The sequence below is a fragment of the Callithrix jacchus genome, chromosome 18 (genome assembly GCF_049354715.1).
Source record: "Callithrix jacchus isolate 240 chromosome 18, calJac240_pri, whole genome shotgun sequence".
Lineage (NCBI taxonomy): Eukaryota > Metazoa > Chordata > Mammalia > Primates > Cebidae > Callithrix > Callithrix jacchus.
The window spans coordinates 21,795,644-21,818,257 of NC_133519.1; the positions used below are offsets into that span (position 1 = coordinate 21,795,644).

The 22,614-nt window shown below is 41.4% G+C and overlaps 1 protein-coding gene and 1 pseudogene across 6 annotated transcripts in view; one reads left to right on the forward strand and one right to left on the reverse strand.

The window, feature by feature from the left end:
- Positions 1-17,941, forward strand: part of ATF6 (activating transcription factor 6) — a 203,088-nt gene extending 185,147 nt beyond the window's left edge. For all 6 annotated transcript variants that reach the window (XM_035279979.3, XM_035279980.3, XM_078356143.1 and 3 more), the window contains exon 16: positions 12,745-17,941. In XM_035279979.3, coding sequence (XP_035135870.1) covers positions 12,745-12,953 — 209 coding nt within the window. In that variant the 3' untranslated portion in view covers positions 12,954-17,941. The remainder of the gene's footprint in view (positions 1-12,744) is intronic.
- LOC118149245 (transcription factor BTF3 pseudogene) lies at positions 4,110-4,854 on the reverse strand (annotated as a pseudogene).
- Positions 17,942-22,614: the final 4,673 nt, after the last annotated feature.

Below are 22,614 nucleotides of genomic sequence, written 5' to 3' on the forward strand. Positions count from 1 at the left end.
GGCCTAGCACTATTTGCCACTCTGAATTCAAGCTGCATGTGGTAATCAGCCCTAAAAGAAGTGCACCAATAAGTCAGGCCATTGGTTATTCAGCTCTGTACAAGTTTTGGCCAAGAAAGTTAAATGCAGTGTTTGGCATTGTATCTCAGCCTGGTTCATTTCCATTAGAAATTCCCTCTGTAGAGAGTAAAATACAGTAATTTTGAAGTGGTGTCCATATCCTTAAGAACACGAGGTACTGTCCCAAGTTCCTTTACACATACTAGCTCTTAAATGCACAACTTTTTTTTTTTTTTTTTAAGAGATGGGATTTCACCATGTTGGTCAGACTGGTCTCAAACTCCCGACCTCAGGTGATCCGCCCATCTCGGCCTCCAAAGTGCTGGGATTACAAGCATGAGCCACCACGCCTGGCCTAAATGCACAACTTGAGTAAGGTTTATAATTCTCATTTCTATTATATGCCGCATGGCTTATGACAAAGTGAACCTGCAAATGATGGCAAGATAGAACCAGTCTGCGAAAGTAAGAATGGCAAGTTAATTACAGAAGTTGAGATCCTATCAATAATTTAAACCAAAACTTCTATTTGAAAACAAAATAAAACACCAGTGCCCTCAGTCACCGTCTTCTTATTCCATTCCCATGTGCTCCAGAAGGAATTAATCTCTTCTTTCTCCGTATCCTTGAGCACTTTTATATATCTGCACTTGGGTTAAAGCCAGTTCTATTAATTTCTTTGGATAGAAGCTTCCTTTATTTACTGTGACCATTACTGGTGTCACTGTGCCAGTCCAGTATGTTTGGACTTCACAGATAAGTCTTGCAGTTTCCACATCATCCCATCCTCACTGTGTTTATTCTTGAATGACTTTTCACTGGGAGATAGTATAGTTATCTTTTACAACATAACTACAAATAGGATCCTAATAACAAGTTTACTGTTTGTTAATTTGTGTTAGATATAGGCATACTGTTAAATTTTCCTATAATTTTTCATGTCTGGTCTTGTGAACTGTTACTAGTGGTTTTCTTCCATATGTGTTTTACATACCAACTTGATTGTAAACTGTTTAAAGATAGAAACTGTGTTATATAAGCGTTTTACGCATGCTGGCTCTATGAATGATCACAAATAATTGGGAATTTGGTTGGACATCTCATCTGAAACAGTCCCTGCCCTGATACCAGCCTGGAACATTCAGCCCTTGGCCACCTGCTTTTATGAGTGCATTTCTGTGTCTCCCGCTTAAGTACTTACATAAGATGCTACTGAGTACCTGACTTCAGACCTACAGAGTCTTTTTTTCTTTTTAAAGACAGGGTCTGTCTGTCACCCAGGCTGGAGAGCAGTGGTGAGATCTCAGGTCTCTGCAGCCTGAACCTCCCAGGTTCAGGTGATCCTCCCACCTTAGCCTCCTGAGTACCTGGGACTACAGGCACGTACCATCATGCGCAGCTAATTTTGTATTTTTTATAGAGACAGGATTTCTCCATGTTACCCAGGCTAGTCTTGAACTCCTGAGCTCAAGCAATCTACCTACTTCGGCTTCCCAAAGTGCTGGGATTACAGGTGTGAGCCACCACACCTGGTCCCTGTGGAGTCCTTAACAAACAGGAGTGAATATAAGGAGGAGCCTGGGGAAGAATCATCACTGATTTTAACCCTGATGTTAACACTCCTGCGATACAACTGTGGATCCTCCAGAAAGACTGTTTTTGCTGTATCAGTGCCACCTATTAGGAATTGTTCCATAAGAGAGCATGAGAAACTCTCTGGAGTTCAAAAAGTCAAAATGACATCCTTGCTAAAAAATCTCTTTATGGTTTAAGTTCCATAGTTACAACCAGGAATCTCTGGGAATTTGGTCTCTAAGCTATTCTCAAAGCCTGTGTTGCATACATTCCGCAAGGGCCTTGGGGGATGGAGCAGGCCTCGTTTTCGGTTTTCAGCAGTGTTTGTTATCTTCACAGCTAAATGGAACACTGGAATGTGATATTTACTCAGTTTTGCCCATTTTTCATTCAGTATTTATGATTTTTATAAATGGCAGTTCTTCTAAAAAAAAAAACAACAACAAAAAATCTCTGACTTTGTGAATTTAGTTTCTAAAACAAATGAGAGCAAGAAACTTCTCGCCCCCGAACTCCATCCCTGGCTGTTATCCTTTGCTTTCTGTCCTTATTCTTTCCTAAGCAAGTAAGATATGACATTTATTGATCAGAGCATCTTATGGTTAATTCACTTTCCAATTTTCTAAAATACCATTTGGCTTCTTACCTACAGAGCTATCGTACCAGAATTCAGTCAGTATATTTGTAAGAGTGACTGCTTCCATTTTCTGAAAGAAATAGAAAGGACTAAGAGCAATGACTTCCTTGTGTTAAAGAAAAAATGTTCATGACATCTGTTGAAGACAATAAAGAAGACTTTATTCAAGGAAGGCTGTGGGAACAAGTTCAAGGATTACTGCAGTGGAGTCTTGCAGTATGGGAGAGAGATTAGGCTGGAACCTGACTCCAGCAAGGACAGTGGGGATTTATAGCCAAGGAGCAAGTTGGGAGTCATTAAGTGGAAAATGACTAAGTGGGAATATCAGAGGAAAGGGACATTCTTGCTAGACCAACTCAACAGAATTCTTGCTGAAGGTAGGCCAGGGTGACTAGATATCAAGGATAATCAGATACCAAGGGTAGAGGATTTTTGTTAAACTTTACCTGGATTCTTGCTCAAACTGGATTCTCTAAGGACAGAGAGGGAAACCCAGGGTCAAGCCCATTTGAGCAGGGGCTCAGGGAAGTCTGATTAGAGTTAGTTTAAGGAGAGTCTTTGTCACCTGCTAAAAAGAATTCCTTTTTATGGCTCTGAATAATCATAGCAAGAGATGTCGTGTCTATATCCCATTTTATAATAATTCAAAAATCTTGATAATTTCTAAAAAAAGCATTTGTTATCAGAATCATAAATGTTGCTGTTTATATGCTAAAGTAGTATATTGGAATTCACAGAATGGAACTGTTATTTAATGTGCAGGATAGTGTATTCTAAATTATTTCATATTATGGAAATCAAAAATATTCCATAGTTGTTAAACCATTTCTTTTCTTCTTTTTTTTTTTTTCTTTTCTTTTTTTTTTTGAGATGGAGTTTCACACTTCTAAGCCAGGCTGGAGTGCAATGGTATGATCTTGGCTCACTGCAACCTCTGCCTCCTGGGTTCAAGGGATTTTCTTGCCTCAGCCTCCCAAGTAGCTGAGATTATAGGCATGCGCCTCCACGTACAGCTAATTTTGTATTTTTAGTAGAGATGGGGTTTCACCATGTTGATCAGGCTGGTCTCAAACACCTGACCTCGAGTGATCCACCCACCTCGGCCTCCCAACGTGCCTTAAGCCATTGCTTTTGAGACTCTGAGGAAAGGGTACATTCCTGATGTTTTTGGTTTGGATTATCAGTTCACAGGAGAGCAGTGCCTTGATTGTACTTGGTAGTGACCCCCTACTAGCTGTTCAATCGTGAATCCTCCAGTACTTCTTATTTGAATAATATGGAGATCCCTTTTGCAGTACCTAGTTAGACAACTTTTTTAGATTGGTTTCTAATAGAAGCAAAAGAGAACATGCTTTCTCCCATCTTTTCCAGAATTAATGTTTTCTGATCACTTCATTTATAGGAGTAAAGTGAATATTGAAAATACCAAAGTGAGCTTAAGTCATTTATAGGAATTGCTTAAAGAAGACAGTCATCAGTTACTTTTCTTCCCATGATTGTATTGCTGAGAGTAGTATCTGCATTAGTCTCTTAGGCAAGATTTCAAAGAATCCTACTGTTCTCCCAACCTTTATTTTCAAAACATAAACTTAAAAATTATGTTTGTAAAATTTTAAATGACTCAACACTTGATTAAATTACATCTAAGGATGAGATTGAATTTGCAGTCTCAGATTCTCTGCATTTATTTGGCCTTACCTATTGTTTTTGTTTTGTTTTGTTTGTACTAGGCAAAGAACTTTATTAACCTTGGTTTCAAACTTGATTCCGAGGCTTCTTCAGCTTAATTAGCTGCAAAGAACGAATTGTGTATACGCAAAAACTGAAAAGAGCTGTAGTGTCTGATGGGCTTGGGCTTAAAAATATTAGAGATCTAGATTTTATCAGATCCATAAACAAAAATTTCTTAAAAAGCAGTCATAATATAAAATAGCAGCACCCAGTAACTTCTTCAAGTTTTATCTTCAGAAGTTGACTCAATTCAGTTTGCCTCAATCTTGGAAGCCTCACCAAAATTCTCCACAAGATCTGGAACTTCATCATCATCATCCTCCTCTCCAGTAGCAAGTGGTGCTTTTCCATCCTCAGATTGTTTGGGCAGAGCCTCAACCAGTCTCCTGAAACTAGTCAGACTGTCTGCCCCCAGCTGGTTTAAGATGCTGGGTAGCACTTCTGTCAGCTGCTTTGTCTCAGCATGGCCTGTAATGGTGAAAGTGTTTGCTGCCAGAGATGCCTGCACTTTAGAGTTGTTAAAGTGGATCACTGTTCCTTGGTTTGTAAACATATTCACCTCTTCAGTACCAGAGATATTGCTTACCCCAACCTCTTTAAGGAGAACTGAAGTATTTTATCATCTGCTGTGGCTGTTCTATGAACCATCTTCTTTCTGCAAGCAGTTTCTTTCCCACCAGTGTGCACTTGTGCTTGCAGTTTGGCGAGTTTTTCCTGGTTCATGATTGTTTGTTTCTTCTTGCCGGAGTGGATAAGGGCCACACAGGGATCTAGGGTTGATGCTCAGGGGGTCACAGTGGACCAGTTGAGATTAGGTGCACACACTCAGGGAAGCAAGATGGCAGCTACAGGGGGTCTTACCTATTGTTAAAGAAACTTGCCTGCAAGTAGGACTGCATGTTGCAGAGCTTAAATGGGGCAATACAATTATTTATAAATCCAGACACCTTTATGAAGATGTTTCCTTGGTTTCACTTATATAAGCCTGTAAAACGATCAGTTGTAAGGAACTGAGGGAATTAAACACTTAAATGTACCCAAACGTCTAGGCTTTGCTGAACATTATATGATTAAAAAGCAGTCAAGCTCAATACAGACAGAGAACTGCTGACCGTGGAGAAAATGAGACTCAGAATGGCAAATACTGTTTCAGACATTGACCTGTGAGCCTTGTCTCCACCTTGTACGTAACCCCACTCTCGCCCTTTTTTGGAGGGGAAAGGAATTATCTAGTTAAAAACTGAATCTATAGGACAACCTGTCTCTCCTGAGGCAGCTGACTTTTTTTTTTCCCTTGTGCAGCTTACTCAAGTGCTGTACAAGCAGAAATGACATTTAAAATACTGGTAAATCATCAAACAAATGCATTTCCTAAGGTCTTCTCTTATGACCCAAACTCAAGTAACACCCCCAAAGCATGTCTCTTCTTTTCCTTCACAGCATCTGTTACAAAGTGTGATTGAACTTTGGCTTCTTTGCTTATTTTAAAAAGTGTGTCACCCCCACTAGACAATCCACCCCATAAAATCACAGGAGAACATCTGTTTTGTTTATCACTACATACCCAAAGCTAGCACAGTGCCTGGTACCCAGCAGATGATGAAAATATAGAACACAACCTTCAGTACTGAGAAGGCTGTCCTTTCATACTTGCTGGTCAAGTCATCGAGACTTGTTTTTAGGGACAAGGTGTTAACAAAGTGTAGTCTAAATTTGTATTTGAGGATATTAGAAATTAGAAAGGATTTCTAATATCCTCAAATACAAATTTAGACTTTAGAAAACCACCATTTCTTGAACTATTCTGGGATGGCACTTCCTCAAGTTGGAGCCAAGAATGGTGGAATTTTCAGAAAGCAAATGATTTCTTCTGTAATTCCTCCCAGTTTCTAATGCCACTCACTAAATGTTGACCACGGTTTTATGGATCCATTTTGTGATGTCCATTTTCCTTCAGGCAGTCCTCCCTCTGTCTAATTTGGATACAGAATCTAAATCTTTGTAGGAGTCTGTAGCAGTACCTGGCCATTACTGGTCTATAATCAGTGCTCATAGAATTGTTGAATGAATTAGTGAAGGTTACAAACTGAGTGTGGTTTCTCAGTTAAACGTGCTCTTCCAATGATCTAACAGAACCATAAACCTTCTCTTTTCCCATTCTTCCCACTTATGAATGAGGGGCTCTAGTTTTACCACCTTCGCCGACCCACTTCAATTTTACCCCCCCTCAATTTTTGCCAGGCACTTCTTAAGGGAGCCAAACTTCATTTCTACAAGTATCTTAACATTCATTCAATTAATTCTTTGAGGCCCACTTCTTCTTAGAAACCTTCCACAGGTGTTCCCAACATTCTCTCCCCAAGAGTGATACCCTGTGGCCCCAGGGCTTCATCTATCTCTCATCTACAGATAACTCCCAACCCTACTGGTTCTAGCCCTGTTTTCTCCTGCAGAGTGTCAGTCTTCACCCATTTCTTATTGCTCGCCAGTCCTCTCCACTAAAATGTCCTCCTAGAAACTCAGACATGTGTGTGCAACTCTTTTCCCTTTGCCTCCTTGGGTCTTTAGAGGTCACCTTCTTAGAGATGCCTCCCCTGGGCCCTGCATTTAAAACTGCAAGGTACTCTCCCATCCCACCTCAGCCCACACTCACTCCCTAATCAGCTTCCATGCCTTTTTTCCCCCATAGCATGTATTCACCATTTTCTACACTTAGTTATTTTCTGTATCTACCCTCTCACTCTCTTCTTTTATATAAATTAAGCTCTACGAGGACAGGGATTTTTTTTTTCTGTTTTGTTCACCCCTGTATCCCCCAGTGCCTGTCATGTGGTAGGAATTCACTAAAAATTTGTTGAATTGATGAATATTTAATGTTCAGACATTATATACACATATATATTACATATCATAATGCTTCTGCTGCATTAGGAGACAGTGAACAAGTCAGATGCTTGCACTGATCTGCACTGTCACTGTGAACGTAACAAATATGGACGGATCCAAGTGTGTCCTGATGGTGATTGAGATATCAGGATCATCTTTGGCCACAGATGATGTGATTTTCTGAAATGATGGACAATTCTTGATTGAGTTCAGATAACAGCAATACTCCCAGCAAAGTGGAATGGTGGTGAGAATGGATTCTGAAGCCATACTGCTTAGGTTTGAATCTCTCCTGCCATTTGCCAGCTGAGTGGCTTGTCATATGATGTCTCCATGTTTCATTTCCTCATCTACCAAATACAACTAATAATAATTCTTCCTGATTTAGGAGCTTGTTACAAGAATTAGATGAGCAGTGTTTAGCACACAGAAACACTAAGTGTTTCTTCAGTAAATTTTTATTTAGTAGCTTCATTCCTATTTAGGGTATATCAAACCCATGTAAAAGTACTTTATATTTAAATATAAAACAATGAACTTCTAGACTAGTAATAATCAAGTTTCTTTTTAACCTATATGAATTATATGAGATACAAGACAGTCATCATATGGGACTGTCCCTGTGTGTCACAGAATGGCCAGCAGGCTTGGTCCCTGCTCACTAAATTCTAGTAATACCCTTCAGTCATCATGACCACTAGTGCCCTGGAAGTTTGGTGGTTTTTACATACACTGTTCTAGCTAGGCCCATATATCTGTGCCATCATTATAGATCATCTAACTAGACAAGCTCTCCTTCTTCTCTGAATCTTCATTGCCCAGTGTCCACAATGCCCTTATCACAGTGAACAAATTCCATTCCATCACAGCCAAACGTGTGCTATCTCTTTTTTTTCCCTCCCTGCCTTTGGACGCTTCCCATCCTAAATCTCTCCTGTCAGAGGATCTGTTTGTAATTTATTTCAGCAAAGGGCATATGTGGTGGTGGCTAGGAGCCCTTTGCCCCATGCATGTGTTCTACCTTAGGCCCCCAGAAAGATTCTTCAGTTTAGAAGCACTTACCCCATCAGCAGTTTGACTGCTTGCCAGTCCTCTCCACTAAAATGTCCTCCTGGAAACTCAGACATGTGTATGGCTCTTCCCCCTCTGCCTCCTTGGGTCTTTAGAGGTCACCTTCTCAGATAGGCATTCTTCCCACTTATGAATGAGGGGCTCTAGTTTTACCACCTTCACCGACCCACTTCAATTTTACCCCCCCTCAATTTTTGCCAGGCACTTCTTAAGGGAGCCAAACTTCATTTCTAAAAGTATCTTAACATTCATTCAATTAAATGGAACATTTATAAATGTTATCAGGGAAAGGATCAATATTGGAGTTCCCATGGAAGGTTTCTAAGAAGAAGTGGGCCTCAAAGAATTAATAGAATTGGACTAAGTAGAGAATCAGACTGGACAGAAAAGAGCAGCAAAGGAGGGGGTTTGTCTGTTTGCCAAACAGAGGAAAAGAATACTAGCAGAGGTGCAATGCATGGTGTGTGGGATGATCAGAACCAGGACTCAGACTGAATATTAGGTAAGAATGGCATAGTTAATTTAGAGAAGTTCTTGGAAACCACGGTAAAAACATGACATTCTACCACTTCCTTGTTCATTGTATTCCTACCTCCCTTGTTTTTCTGTTTGTTTTGCTTGAAGGTATCTCTCATGGTCCATGCATGAGTGGATATTGATCTACCTTCCATGCCCCCACACATGCGTACCCCACACACCAGCGGATTCAGGCGCAGATACAGCAAGCAGCTCTACCTGTAACCATCCTAGTTTACAGAGAAAGCTCCCTCTTTTTAGGATTAGTGTTTGATTCTGAATAGAAATCTCATTATATAGGCTTCTTTGCTAAGTACTGGTGAAGTCTTATCACTTTTTAATATTAAATTTCATGTAAAATTTTTGGATATTTAGTTGTTTATGGTCAAGATTCTTTCTGGTCTGTGTGTTAGTCATCTCCCAGCTAACAGTCTCTTGGCAGGGGCCTTGCTTGATTCAGTCACTGTGTGTTAACAGGCTGTTCAAAATTCCACATTGCCTAGAGTTTTTCCACCTTCAGTGTCCAGACACTTTTTCTGGCTTCTCCAACCCTTCCGAGCATTCAGAATCATATTTCAGTGAGCATGTTGGAAGCCATTTAGCTCTTTCCTTTTTATTTGCCTGATTAATTTTGAATTTGAAGTAATTATATTTTATACCCTTTGCCTGACTCAGTTCGGTGTTCATCTCATTCTGTTTACTCAGAAAGCCCAGAACATGAGATTTGTACCATTTGTGCTGTGCTCAAATGTGTGCTGATGGAAGAACGAACCTTTAACATTTTTACTCCGGTACTATTCTATTTAGTTCTATTTTTCCTAAATAAGTCATGGTCTTTTTTTGTTAAGTATACATTTGCACAAATGGTTCATCAGTCTTTGCACATAACTCAGCTCTCATAATTCCCTAATCTAATGTTGACCATGTTCTATTTTGTCATAAAACCCATGATTTTACAGCTTTCTCTTTACTGCATATTAGCAGTGAAGATCTGGTCCTTAATGAAAGTGTGTGGTCCATCCTCAGCATCACATCTCTGCCTGTGTTTTCCTTCACGAGACCTTCCTTTCCTTCCCATCTAAGCCAGAGTCTTCTCTGTTTCCCCAGTTAAAACATGTTCTGATATTTTTTATTCACACTGACAGGCAAGTTGTAGGCAATGACTGAAGGCACCGTTCTTCCCAGGGGTGGTCACTTACTAACAGAACTCAAAGCCTTAAAGTAAAGGGTTAGCAGAAGCTTCATCTGCCATGATTAAGAAGAATTATCAGGACTCTGTGCTGCTCCTGGGTGCCTACTATATAAAGAGATGCCCGCCCACCCACCCAGGGGAAGGACCTACAAAGATCATGAGTTGTCACAAGCTGTTTCCAGTTTGTCCTCCTTTAATTAAAACAATTACAGCCTCATCAGTAATGATGAGATTGTCTCACTAACTGTCCGAGGGTGTTAGTACTAAGCCACCCACTGAACCGTTTTATAATGTCTCATGAGTAGACCAGAGAATGTTGCTGTGACTCCTTTATCCTTTAGAGGTGTGGCTATGTTACCTCAAACGCTGAACTATCCAGCTTATCATTCAGAAGGAGCTTTCTGAATTCACCTCAGGCATTCACATGCTATCTGGTAGAATCATCTTCTAGCAATGCTGATAGTTTCCTTGGTCCAGAATTTGTTATCTTCAGAAGAAGCGTGTGAGGAACAGATCCCATTTTAAAGCCACCTAGACCAAACCTAGCCTGAGTCTCCTTCTGGTTGGGCTTAAGATGACAATGCCATTCCAACCATGGCCACGAACTCCTGAGTCTTGGAATCAGATCACAGCTTTACTTTCCCTCAAAGCATCTGAGCTTGTATTCCCAGGTTTTCCATCTCTTCTTGATATTTAAAGCTTTAAAAAACCCCAGTTATCAGTTTAAACCATAACAGGCACATGGGCTCTAATGACTTCTGCAGGTGATTTGGGCTATATTAGAGAACCTAGTCTTGATCTTAAACTGTCATCTGGATTCTGAGTTAATCCAGGAAACCAGTAAAAATTAGTAATGTGTATTGCATGTCTCTGATACATGTGTTTTCCATTATTTGGTCTTCTACAGCACATGCTTCTACTCTCTCTCTCTCTCTCTCTCTCTCTCTCTCTCTCTCTCTCTTTCAGTTTTTCTAAAATGGGGAAAGAGGGACTATGGTTCCAAAAGGAAATGACTGGTGTGGTGCCTTGAAATCTGAACTTAGTCACATGTTCTAAATGAAATGGCTCCAAGCACATTAACAAGACTTCTTTCTTTCATCTCCTACTTTTTGGAAAACATTTTGATGAGAAACACTGGCTAACTTACAGGCATTCAAATGTATTTCTGTAAAGATAAGTAATAGCCATTGCAAAGCAGTAGTACCTGTGAAATTGGAGTTAAGCTTCCATAACAGTGGTCTAAAAGAATAGGTAGGGTTAGCAGCAACCAGCTGTTCTTCATCCCTGCTAAGGCTGGGAAAGAAGGAAATTAGCTTCAACTATAATAGAAAAGATTTTCAAGACTGGTAATGGGAAATTTATCATCAATGAAGACTATCTTAAACATTGGAACAGATGAGTGACCAATAGAAGTGGAGGAGTGATGTATTCTATTGGATTTAAAATAGAATATATCATCTGCTCAAGGCACTTAGAATTGGTAGATTAGATCTATCTAGTAATTTTTAACTTTGGCAGGGGAGTCACAGACCCCATTTAGAATTTGATGGCCCCTCTCTCCAAAAACATACACACTCAAAACTTTGCGTACGATTTCAGGGAACTTACAGACTCCCTGAAGTCTATTAATTAGACCCGCATTTAGGACACCCTGGACTAGATGAGCTCCAAAAACCTGTTTAGCTCCCTAAGTGACAAAGTCCACGGCTCAGTTTTCTTATACATAACAATGGAATCTGAAGATCAAGTGTCAGGCTTCGGATTTTCTTCCTCCAGATTTGTAATGCTTGGCATGCCCAGTATTAAAGTTAAAAAAAGAATAGCAAGAATTCTACTTCTAATTCAATTCTTTGTCCTGGAAAAGCCAAATGTTTAATTAAAAAAATTATTGGTTGGCTCTGTGTCATTTTCATAGAAAGGCAGTACGGAACTAGGCTGTCACCAGCAGTTCTTCCCCAGCCCCGAACCCCGCTCTGGATTCACAGATGAATTCAAATTCAGATGCCACATTCACTACCCAGAATTCTTCCATGCCCACACATCTTCTTACTGTATTGCTATGATTATTCAGCTGGGCTTGAGAAAATATTATCTATTTATAATTTTCTCATTAGTTTTATGTCCAAGTTTCATCGACTGCAAGTTGGAAGATGACCATCCAGAATTACAAGTCAGGGAGTAATTTGGTCCTCTCCCTAAAATAAAGAGCTTTTATCCTCTTAAGAAGTAGGAATGGAGTATAGTCTGTGTCTGTGTATTTTAAACTCATGATAATGAGTTGCCCTGTCTGTAAAAAATATGACTCTACATGGTTTTCCTGTTCCCTTCTACAAATATTCTATAGTTTACCTGCAAGTTCTATAGCACTCCCTTTCATTCCATGTTGGGATTACAATTACTTGACTCTTTGCACTTGGAAATAGGAACTCTGGAAATAAAGATTGCCTCAGTATGGAAGGGAAGTGATATTTGGGAAAGAGCATAATTGTCAGATGTCTGTAACTTCTCAATTTTCACTGTACCTCATGCTCCTATTGGCAAACCCTTACATTCACAGTTGGAAGTATCTTAATGAAGTTAGAAATATTACTGATGAATAGGAGTTAGCACACTTAGCCAAAGTCTCCTTAGCATTCACATGGAACACTGGTCCTTTTGACAGCTGTTTCTTCCCATTGTTGAAGGCAAGGAGGAGGACTTAAGGATTCTTCTCTGTACTCCTCACTAAAAACCCCTTCTGTTCCAGTTGCTCCAATCAGAGTAATACACTGCATGGAAAGCATACGAGACATGATGTCTGGACAGATGCTCTGTGGCATGATTAACCCTGGCAGCTGCTTTAGCCCTTGTTACGCCACTAGAGGCTGTTTGGGAGCTAGAATAGGGAGAGGACAGCCATCCTGGCACGCAGCCCACCTGTAGCTCTGTTCAGTGACCGAGAATCCCTCTGCATCCTTGAAAGTTTATTGACATTTCACATCCTTAAAGCACATTTCTGTCTTTCTGGGGCTGAAGCTTATGGCAGAGATGCACATTCTGTTGAATATGTATTCTTTGTGTATATTCCTGTCTGCAGAGAATGTGATCAATGAGCAGGACTACGAAGTGATGATGCAGATTGACTGTCAGGTGATGGACACCAGGATCCTCCACATCAAAAGCTCATCAGTTCCTCCTTACCTCCGAGATCAGCAGAGGAATCAAACCAACACATTCTTTGGCTCCCCTCCCGCAGCCACAGAGGCAACTCACGTTGTCAGCACCATCCCTGAGTCATTGCAATAGCACCCTGCAGCTATGCTGGAAAACTGAGCGTGGGATCCTGCCAGACTGAAGAGCAGGTGAATGAAATGCTGCTTTCTGCCTTCTTGGTGGCAGCCAGAGAACTGCCTCTGCTAGAATTCAAGGAGGAAAGAAGAAGAAATAAAAGAAGCTGCTCCATTTATCATCATCTACTCATCTATTTGGAAAGCACTGAAATTCAGACACAAGAGAACAATATTTCTTCAGTGGCAAATGTAGCCCTGCATCCTCCAGTGTTACCTGGTGTAGATTTTTTTCTGTACTTTTCTAAACCTCTCTTCCCTCTGTGTTGGTCTTGTGTTTAAACAGTCATCTTCTTTCAAATAAGATCCACCTCTCCTTTTTCCATTTCACTTATTGATTTGTAAAGTGAATTTTATTTAAAGCTATGCCACACCTGCATGTTCAAATAGTTTCCACTGATTCGATTTTTCATTGATTTAATGCAAACCCATTCTGGATATTATGCTTATTTAAGAAAAACGCATTTCAAAACCAGAACAGCCAAAAACAGTCCAAAAAGAATCAAAACAATTTGGACCTTTAGGTAAAAGGGAAAACACCCAGTTGGTAAAGTTTATCTTTACTTAGGATTTGTGGCTCGCGCCTTAACAAAGTGGGTGTGGGAGTGGATGCAAATTTGAGAGAAGAGAAGGGAAGGGAAGGACCAGTGGTGCGGTTTGGAGAGAGAAGTTCTATTCATATACAAGTTTAAAAGATGGCAAGTTTGATGGGATTGCAGTCTGAGATAAAGCCACAGCTATCGTTCACTTTGAGGCCATCAAGTATTAGCACACATACTTAAGTTTTCTCTTTACTAATCTGGTCCTCATGGACCACAGGACACAGCTTTCATTTTCATTCATTCTGCTATTGGAATTATACCAAATTCAGCGGAGGAACATGGAAGTAACTTTCGACTTAAACAAGACAAAAGCCTTTTCACTGAAGAACTGAGAAGTATTTGCTCCTTAAAACAATGCAGATTAGTGAAGGTGGCTTCCTGCTGAGGGAGTGCATCCCATAATATGGCAATAATTATCAGTTTTTCCAATGAAAAGACAGTGAAGGAATTAAATCTTTTGTCCTCCCATGGCTTAAAAAAAAAAGCTGTTTATTTTTACTGTACTTTGCCTCTTTTTTTCATGTAGACAATTATGTTTCATTTGATGAATTCATAGAAATGGATCTCAGATCGTGATGTCCTCTCTAATGTTCTACCTTCAGTTTCTAAAGTGAGTCCTCCTCCCTATTCTACAAAACTTTTCAATTTCTTGATGTAACTCATTCTACAAACACTGCTTCTTACCCCAGTTGCCTTGCCTTTGTCAGATTTCTTCCTGTTCCACACTGTATCAATCAATTCCTTTTCTTCTTGCAAGAAAGAGAAGGAGAAGTTATAGCAACCTCTCAAGGATTATATGCAGCTGGTTAGTTTTCTGCCTGTGAAATTAGGCCTGGCCCCTCAATAATTTTAAAGAATCATCAGCACTTCTCTCTGGACAGGTGACTCTTTGTCCAAGCTAGTTAGATGCTTTCCAAGGAAATCAGTTCCACTTTTGTGAGTGGGAAAAAAGGGGGCTTTACTGTTGTATTACTTGGGAGTCTGGAGTTTGAAAAATGCGAATTAACCTTCCTCGTTTTCCACATTACAAACCATTTTAAGTCAGCGCAGCCCTCCCTTTAGATTTGGCTATCCTGGGTGATATTCAGACAAGAACCATTTTCCCTGGGGAACATTATTCTAGTGGGTACCAAAGAATATAAGGCAAATGCCCAGAAGTCCTTCAGGTGACTGGGCAGTCTTATCGTGGGATATTTTCTCCCGGCCCTGCTCCTTCCCATTCTGTAATGTGAATTAGCCACACAAGAGGCTGTGACCACGGCTAGTAGACAGCGGCAACGAAGTCTTCCTCAAGCTGCTAATCTTCTGCTGGAACTGTCATACGTTTTCATGGTCAATGTAAACCTGGTTCGAGTGCGGTGATTAGAAATGGAGTTTCCCTCCTCTCCGAGGCACAGAATCACAGAAGGACCCATCACGTGGACTTCTTGTTCTTAGCGCTTCACTTTTACTTCATCCCTCGATTCCCAGCTTTTTCTGTGATCATTTTACCAATTCCTCAGATGGAAGACTTCTGTTATATCATATTCACCAACGTTAGTCCCTGTCTTCCAGGTGAAAAGGTGGGTAGCGGTTGGGGGAAGTCTCCATTGAAGAGCAGGAAGGTTGCAGCAGGGCTGGCAGCCCAGCCACAGAGCTACGGGTGCCTGTGAGGTGCCGCCCAGAGCAGCCTGGAAGCTTTGCCTTCTCTTCTCTCTCACTGGCCCTTCCACTGTTTGTCATTGCCTGTTCTTGAATGGATCTTTGAGATGAGGGAACAGGATTCTACTAAGGGTGGAGTTTCAGGAAATGAGTGAAAGGCAATTGACAAGTGCAAAGAAGTATTCTACAATTTTAATCTTAAAATTGCTGGCAAAGCTATAATGAATCCCTAGGCATAATTGTAGTTTCAATTTTAATGTTTGTATGCACAAGGCCCTTTAGGAAATGGAAAGTCACTATGCCAGATTAAAATTTTTTTTGAGGGGGGATTGCCTTTTGGGGGCGTTGCAGCCAGAAATTGTGGGGAATATGTGTATTTTTTTACTTATTAAATTTTAAATGAAATTTTGCAAGCTTGTGAGAAAATTAGATAAACTCGTGGAGGAGGTAGATCTTCCTGTTATTAGAGGATTTTGTGCCCTTTGGGCTGGCAGTAATATCGTCTTGGGAAGTGATGGTGGAGGCTGATGGAAACAGTCTTTCTGCCTGGTTGCAAGTCCCAAATTTTTAAGGCTTAACGGAAAGTAAGTGGATGTTTCCTCATGTTAACTACTGAGTCAGATGTTCGAGCTTATCCCTTGAAACAAATCTGTTGTTTGCCATGCTTGTAGTACAGAAACTTCACATTGATTTTTGGGTGGGATTGTGTTTTCACAAGTAAAAAACCCCCCATAATTATAAAACTCAGAGCATCATCTAATTTTTTTTTTAATGACTACAAGTTCCAGCACAAACTGGCATTTCTTTGCCATTTCTTGCTAGTAAGAAGTAGGCATGGAGGTATTTGAAAGCAATATTATGTGAGTCGTTCTTAAGTGCTCCAAGTAGATTTAGAAACAGACAAGGAACTTGGTATTCAATTTGATTTTTTAAATCATTTTTAAAGAGACAGCATCCTGATTAAATCCTCTTGGCCTGAACCTTCCTCCCCAGTGTGTATTCCCCGGTAGTCACCGCAGTGAGATGCTGGTGGGAATGCCATGGCAGCATGTATCTTTAAAACTGGAGAACTCTCAAGCTCTTTGCCACTTTCCTACTATTTTTTGATTCTTGCCATTTTTCTAAGCTCAGGTTGTGAAACTTGACAGAAATGTAATACAGGAAAAACTTGTAATTATATTTGACTTTCTAAATTGAAAAGTTTCCAAGTGACTTTCACTTTCAACAACATATCAGAAATAACCACTTTTGCTTTCACAGCCTGAAGAGCTAGAGCCTGATCCGATGCCCCCTTTCAGTCTGAAGTCATGGGAAATTTTCCAGCCATGAAAGCCCTCTTTCCACTGCATACTGATGGGCTGACTCAGCTTCCTTCAGCCGACTGAGATCTTTTTATACTATTGGCTATTTCATACCAGTTAACCTCTTAAATAAGATTGCTAATTGATAGCCACTTATTACCATCTGTGGACCTCATATTCCTTACCAGAATGTTTTTTTCATCAGTCCCGAGTCATTTCAACTTACAGAAATTAGGATTGTTGCTGCTAATATGAATACCAATCATAACTTTTAAAAACAAGGATAAAGCCTAAAAGAATGAAATATAAGAAATGTTCATTCCCACCCCTAATGACATTTCGAAGTGAATATTCCCATTTCCTTCGACCCACAGGGATTGGGATTGATTTTTAATTTTCTAGGAAACGATGCTGGACTACCCAAAAAGATGTTGCCAGAATCCAAAAGGAACTATGCTCATAAAAGAAATGCAGTTTTCTCCTGCCTGAAAAAAGAAGTGTGTTCTGTTCTTACCTTTTTAATCACTAAGCTTAAAACAGTTTATTTTGGGTAAGACTAGAACTTTCAACAGTTTGTTCTAATATCTGTGTTACTAGTCAAATGCAATAGAATTTATGAAGAGAAGAATGACAAAGGTATCTGATTAGGAAATTGGATCTTATGTATGAATCCATGTCATCGCCAGCCACTGTCACATAGTGGATGCCATTCCCAACATATTGGTTCTAACTTTAAGCATTAGGGATTTAGCACATTAAAATACCTTTAATTATATTAGGCTTGGTAACTAAGGAGTAAATAAATAATAGTTTATCATTTGCCAAACAGCACAAATAACTGTTGTGCTATTTGCTCTCAAAGAAGTTGGTGACCATTAGTTAAATAAACCAGGAGGCTTGGCCTATCCCCTTTATGTTAATCTTAACTGGAGATTAGCAGGTAGACTTTCACAGCAATTGTAGATTGATCCACTTTAACTCATACTTGCCCTAACTTCCAGGCCCTAACTATGCTAACCAGGACAGAGGAGATGATGGGAAAACAGAGCTTTAGATGAAAACTACTATGCACTACCAGCCTTAGGGGCCCTGGTTTCCTGTTACCACTTTGGCACTTATGGCTGGGCTAAGTTCAATCAGGCTTCATCCATGGAACCGTTAGAACTGAGGAGGATGTGTTAGAGATACCATGTCCCCAGGATCTTTTTTCTCAGGTTGTACCCATGTCACTTTAAGAACATGTTGAAGACGAGCAGGAGAGATGCACCATCTCTCCCTTAACAATGCTGTTGTTTTGCAAAACCTAAAGAAATAACAACAGATTATTTCATACTTTCAAGCAAATCTTTATAATGCAATACCTGTTATTTCTCTAAAATTCAAATAAAGAATTTTTAAACTTGCCTTGTTTTATTCTGTATATAGAAATAGAGAAAAAACAGACCCCAAATGAATCTTCAGTGTTAAGGGGTTAGTCATGGGAAAGGAAGCCTGAAAACGCCTTGTGGCTTGTGTTACTGTTAAGATGAAATTGTTGAACTCTTTTCTACTTTTCTCCCAAGCCAATTAAGTAAAAATGTCCTTTATTTATGTGTCCAGATATTTAAACCACAATCTTATCAAGGAAAAAATAATCTAAAAACCCCATATTTTATCTTTCTGTGTCTTCAGGAAACCGTGTTACTCAGTCACACATCTTGTCCTCACCAAAGGCCTCTTCCCAGCTTTGCAGTGGCAAATGCCACCGCACCTGAAGCTAGTCACTGCAGACTGACAGCAAGGGCTCCATCAAGGAGGAATTAATGCAGGCATTTACTGAGCACTCAGGGAATGCCTCGGACACTAGTTTATTAACTATATTATCTTACTTTATTCTTCTACAACCTATTTTGTAAGATGGTTATTAATAAGTGGAGCCAGCCAGGCGCGGTGGCTTACGCCTGTAATCCTAGCACTGTGGGAGGCCGAGGTGGCTGGATCCCCTGAGCTCAGGAGTTTGAGACCAGCCTGGGCAATATGGTGAAACTCCGCCTCTACAAAAAAATACAAAAAATTAGCCAGGCATGGTGGCAGGTGCCTGTAATCCCAGCTACTTGGGGGAGCTTAACTGAGAGGATCACTTGAACCCAGGAGGCAGAGGTTGCAGTGAGCCAAGATCACATCACTACAATCCAGCCTGGGCAACAGAGTGAGACCCAGTCTCAAAAAAAAAAATATATATATATATATATATATATATATACACAACTTCCTCCAGCCTCCCCACCCCAATCTTTATGGGATCGTCTCCTGAGACTTCTCACTCTATGTGGGATATGGTTCAAGCCAATTTTTGAATCTCAAAGGGTACCCACATTTGGGTTATAAAATACATGGCATCATAAATATAGGGCTTCTTTAGCATTCACCCTGTAATTTACCTAACTGGTCCAGTTTTGGTAAAGATTTAAATCACTTCCAATGTTTTGCTCACCACAGGAAACCTATAGCATATTTCAATCTATTACGTTCATTGGGCGTGACCTGTATAAATGCCTGAAGAGAATCCTTAGTTCAGTTAATGGTGGTAGCTGATGCATATTGAAGACCTAACCTTCCGGACACCATGCTAAGCCTTTCAAGCATTAGCTCATTTGAGCTTTGCAGCAAGCCTTAATCATAGACATAATAATATTAATACCTATATCTGTGAATTACAGATGAAGAAATAGTCACAAGAGATTTAGTAACTTGCCCAGGAACTCACAACTAGTATATAGCAGAGTTGAGATTTGAAATTAAGTCTGTCATGATTTTGAAGCCACGTTCTTTCTGCGATCCTACTTTGTCTTTCATCCTTTGAAGTCATAAAGAGACAAATGAGTGAGGAAGAAACCAAGCCACACAACGTGGGCAAGCCGGGTGCTGAGGCATGTTCAGGAAAAAGGGAGAGTCGCTGAGGGGCAAACTCCAACAGTATCCAAGGGTCTTCTGTGAGTGACTCAGAAGCGTACACTCAATGCTGCCTGCATGCAGAGCCTGCGCTGGGCTGGTTCTTCCAGGCCTTAGTCCTTGTAGTCCCCATTTTGGATGAGTTACCTAGTGGGGTGGTTTCAAGCTGGCTCCCCCATAATTGAAGATCCCAGGCTCTTCCAACTCTCCTACTCTATTCATATCCAAAAGCCCACCCATGTGTGACATCCAACTCCATCCCAGGATGTATCCACTGTTTGCCTTGTGATCACAAGTTCTAGAGAAAGTTTTCACTGCAGGGTTAACCGCTGATGTGGATGCTGGACTATGAAATAGAGATGCTTATGTGAGATCACTAATCTGCAGATCCAAAATTGAAACGTTTCAGAAGTGGACATATCTTTAAAATAAATACAATACACCATATTAACAAGTGAATCATTGTGTAAGATTGACTGCAGCACTGTCGATCCTGAAAGCTGTATTCATTTAGAAGGGGGACCTTGACAGGCTAACAGAAAATACTGTTTCCAATTCTTTACGGTATAGCCCATATGCCTGCAAACATCAAAGGGGTACAAAGGAAGAACTGACAGCCTCAAAAGCCATCTCAGATGCTCCTTCCCCAGGTGTCCTGCTTGACTTCTGAAGGCTCTGAGGTTATCTGCATTGCCTGAGCACCGGATGGAGCTTCAATTCTTGGGCTGCATTTCTTCATAGTGGACTAGAGGCAATGGCCCTGGAATTTAAACCTTTGCCGCCAGTTCTAAGTGTTGTGTGAAGCTCGGACATCTACCATGGAGCTGTGGGAAGACATGCAGATGAACTAGACAACATCCTTGACATGTCCTTCACATGTCTAGAGACGTGAATGATGTCTCTTCCATGGGACTCTGTGGTCACACTTCTGTCCCCACGGAAGAGTAAAGATAATTTCCAGGCGAGGGTAAGATTTCTGGTCAGCCTGAAAAAGAAAGTTTAGTTGGACACAAGCTGCTCTCAGGAGAGTTTTGGGGCGAGAGGTTCATGGCCAGCATCTTTGTCATGGGTACAGAGCTCACCCACTCACTTGGCTGCTGGCCCCAAGACGTCAAATGATACATTTTGCCATATTGTCTCTGGTTTCCTCAAGTTGCTGGAATCCTCCTCTGCTGAGCCACTGGTTCACACCAGATCAGCGCGTTGCCCCCTTCAGCCTGGCAGCCTTTAGGAAGACAGAATTACAGCAACCCCCACACATCCAACTAGGCTGTTTCCATCAAATCACCAGCTGGGGGGAACTGGAAATTCATCTTAATTTAGACAATATGAGCAGGAAAGATGCTGAAACACATATTCCCTTGTTTGAAATGGCTCTATGGGTCATTTCATAGAGCACAACTAGAAGCACATTGCGAGTAGCAGCACGATTGGCGCTGATTCCATCTTCCCAGGATGTATCATCTGGCACAGGTCAGCAGGGCGCGCACAGTCCCAGGAAGGAAAAGGCCACTCACAGGAAGATTGCTTTTGTCACCATAGCAACATCTTCCTAAGTCTCATCGCCTTTGCAATTACCAGTTAAACATTTATCATCCCTGTGGGACAGTGAGCTCCAGAAGAGCAGGAACCCTACTATTGTCTTGAATTTGATTTTTTTCTCCAGTAGTGGACATAGTGTGCTTGGGCCATGGTGGTTTGGGCATTTTACGCTAAGTCAGCATTTCACTGAATTATTTAGCATTTAGAGAGACACGAATATACCCTGTCCTTCCAGGAGTGCCCATGACAGACAGGCATTTGTCATACTGCCCTACCTACCGCATCCTTTGCAAATATTCACAGGGCACACATGTTGCAGGATGTGTGACGCCCAGTGCCGAGGCAGGACTGCAAGGGAAACAGCAGAGATCCCTGCCTTTCCCTAAAAGATGAGGCATTGTTAGTTTTCCTCTTCCCCGTTTCATTTCATCCGACTGCCTTTTCCTCTGGCTTCAGTCTGGGGCATATTAGAAATGGGCCTGGAAAGAGCATGTAAACCAGCGAGTCTGCAAGTGGGGCCCTGAGACTCCAGCAGCACCTCAGAACTTGCTAGAAATGCAACTTTCCCAGCCCCAACCCAGACCCACTGAGTTGGACAGTCAGACTCTGAGGCTGGGCCTAACACCCTGTGTTTCAACAAGTCCCCCAGAGGACTGAGAGGAGTCTGAGAAACACCTGTGTAGTTCCCTGTCGGTGAGGCTGGATGATGGGAAAATGAAGACTCCTGCCGGAGATAAACCTCCCAGCTGCTATCGCTGGGGTGGGTAGGAATATCAGGATCACCTGAGGTCAGGAGTTTGAGACCAGCCTGACCAACATGGTGAAACCCCGACTCTACTAAATACAAAAATTAGCTGGGCATGGTGGCATGTGCCTGTAATCCCAGCTACTCAAGAGGCTGAGGCAGGAAAATTGCTTGAGCCTGGGAGGCGGATGTTGCAGTGAGCGGAGATCACACCACTGTACTCCAGTCTGGGTGACAGAGTTAGTTAGATTACATCTCCAAAAAAAAAAAATTGTGTGTGTGTGTACTGCCTTTTTGAAAGTCCACAGGGGTTAGATCTTCAGCATTCACAGCCTCCTTCCCTGCTGCTGCCCTGGTGGCTGCACTCCCAGCTGAGGGGCCAGAATCAGGCCTGTGCCCTTAATCAGTTACATGCACTCAGCCAAGTCAGCAACCATCCAGGCTTGGGGGCTGCATCCAGGATGGGGAGGCAAAATCGGCTGCTTGCTCCCCCACAGGTCCATGGCTCTCCTGGGCACTGAGCTCAGGGAGGCCCTGCTTTGAACAAGCACCCTTTGTCGTGGGAGGGGGCCATCAGCCTCCCTGGAGCAGGTCTTCACTGAGTGGCTGGGAAAACCCCGGCACTGGGCAGGGGCAGCCTGGAGAGAATGCTTCGGGCCCCTCCTTCATGGCTCTAAAGACAAGGTGTGTGCCCCAGGCTCCATGGACAGACGCTCGGGCTAAAGGCTCGAACCCCCTTCAATTCAGCCCTAGCTCGGTGGTTCCCAAACTTTGCTGTACTTTGGAACCACCTGGGGACCTTTAAAAAATACTGGTGCCTGGCTCCCACCCCTAGACAGTCTGACTTAATTGGTATAG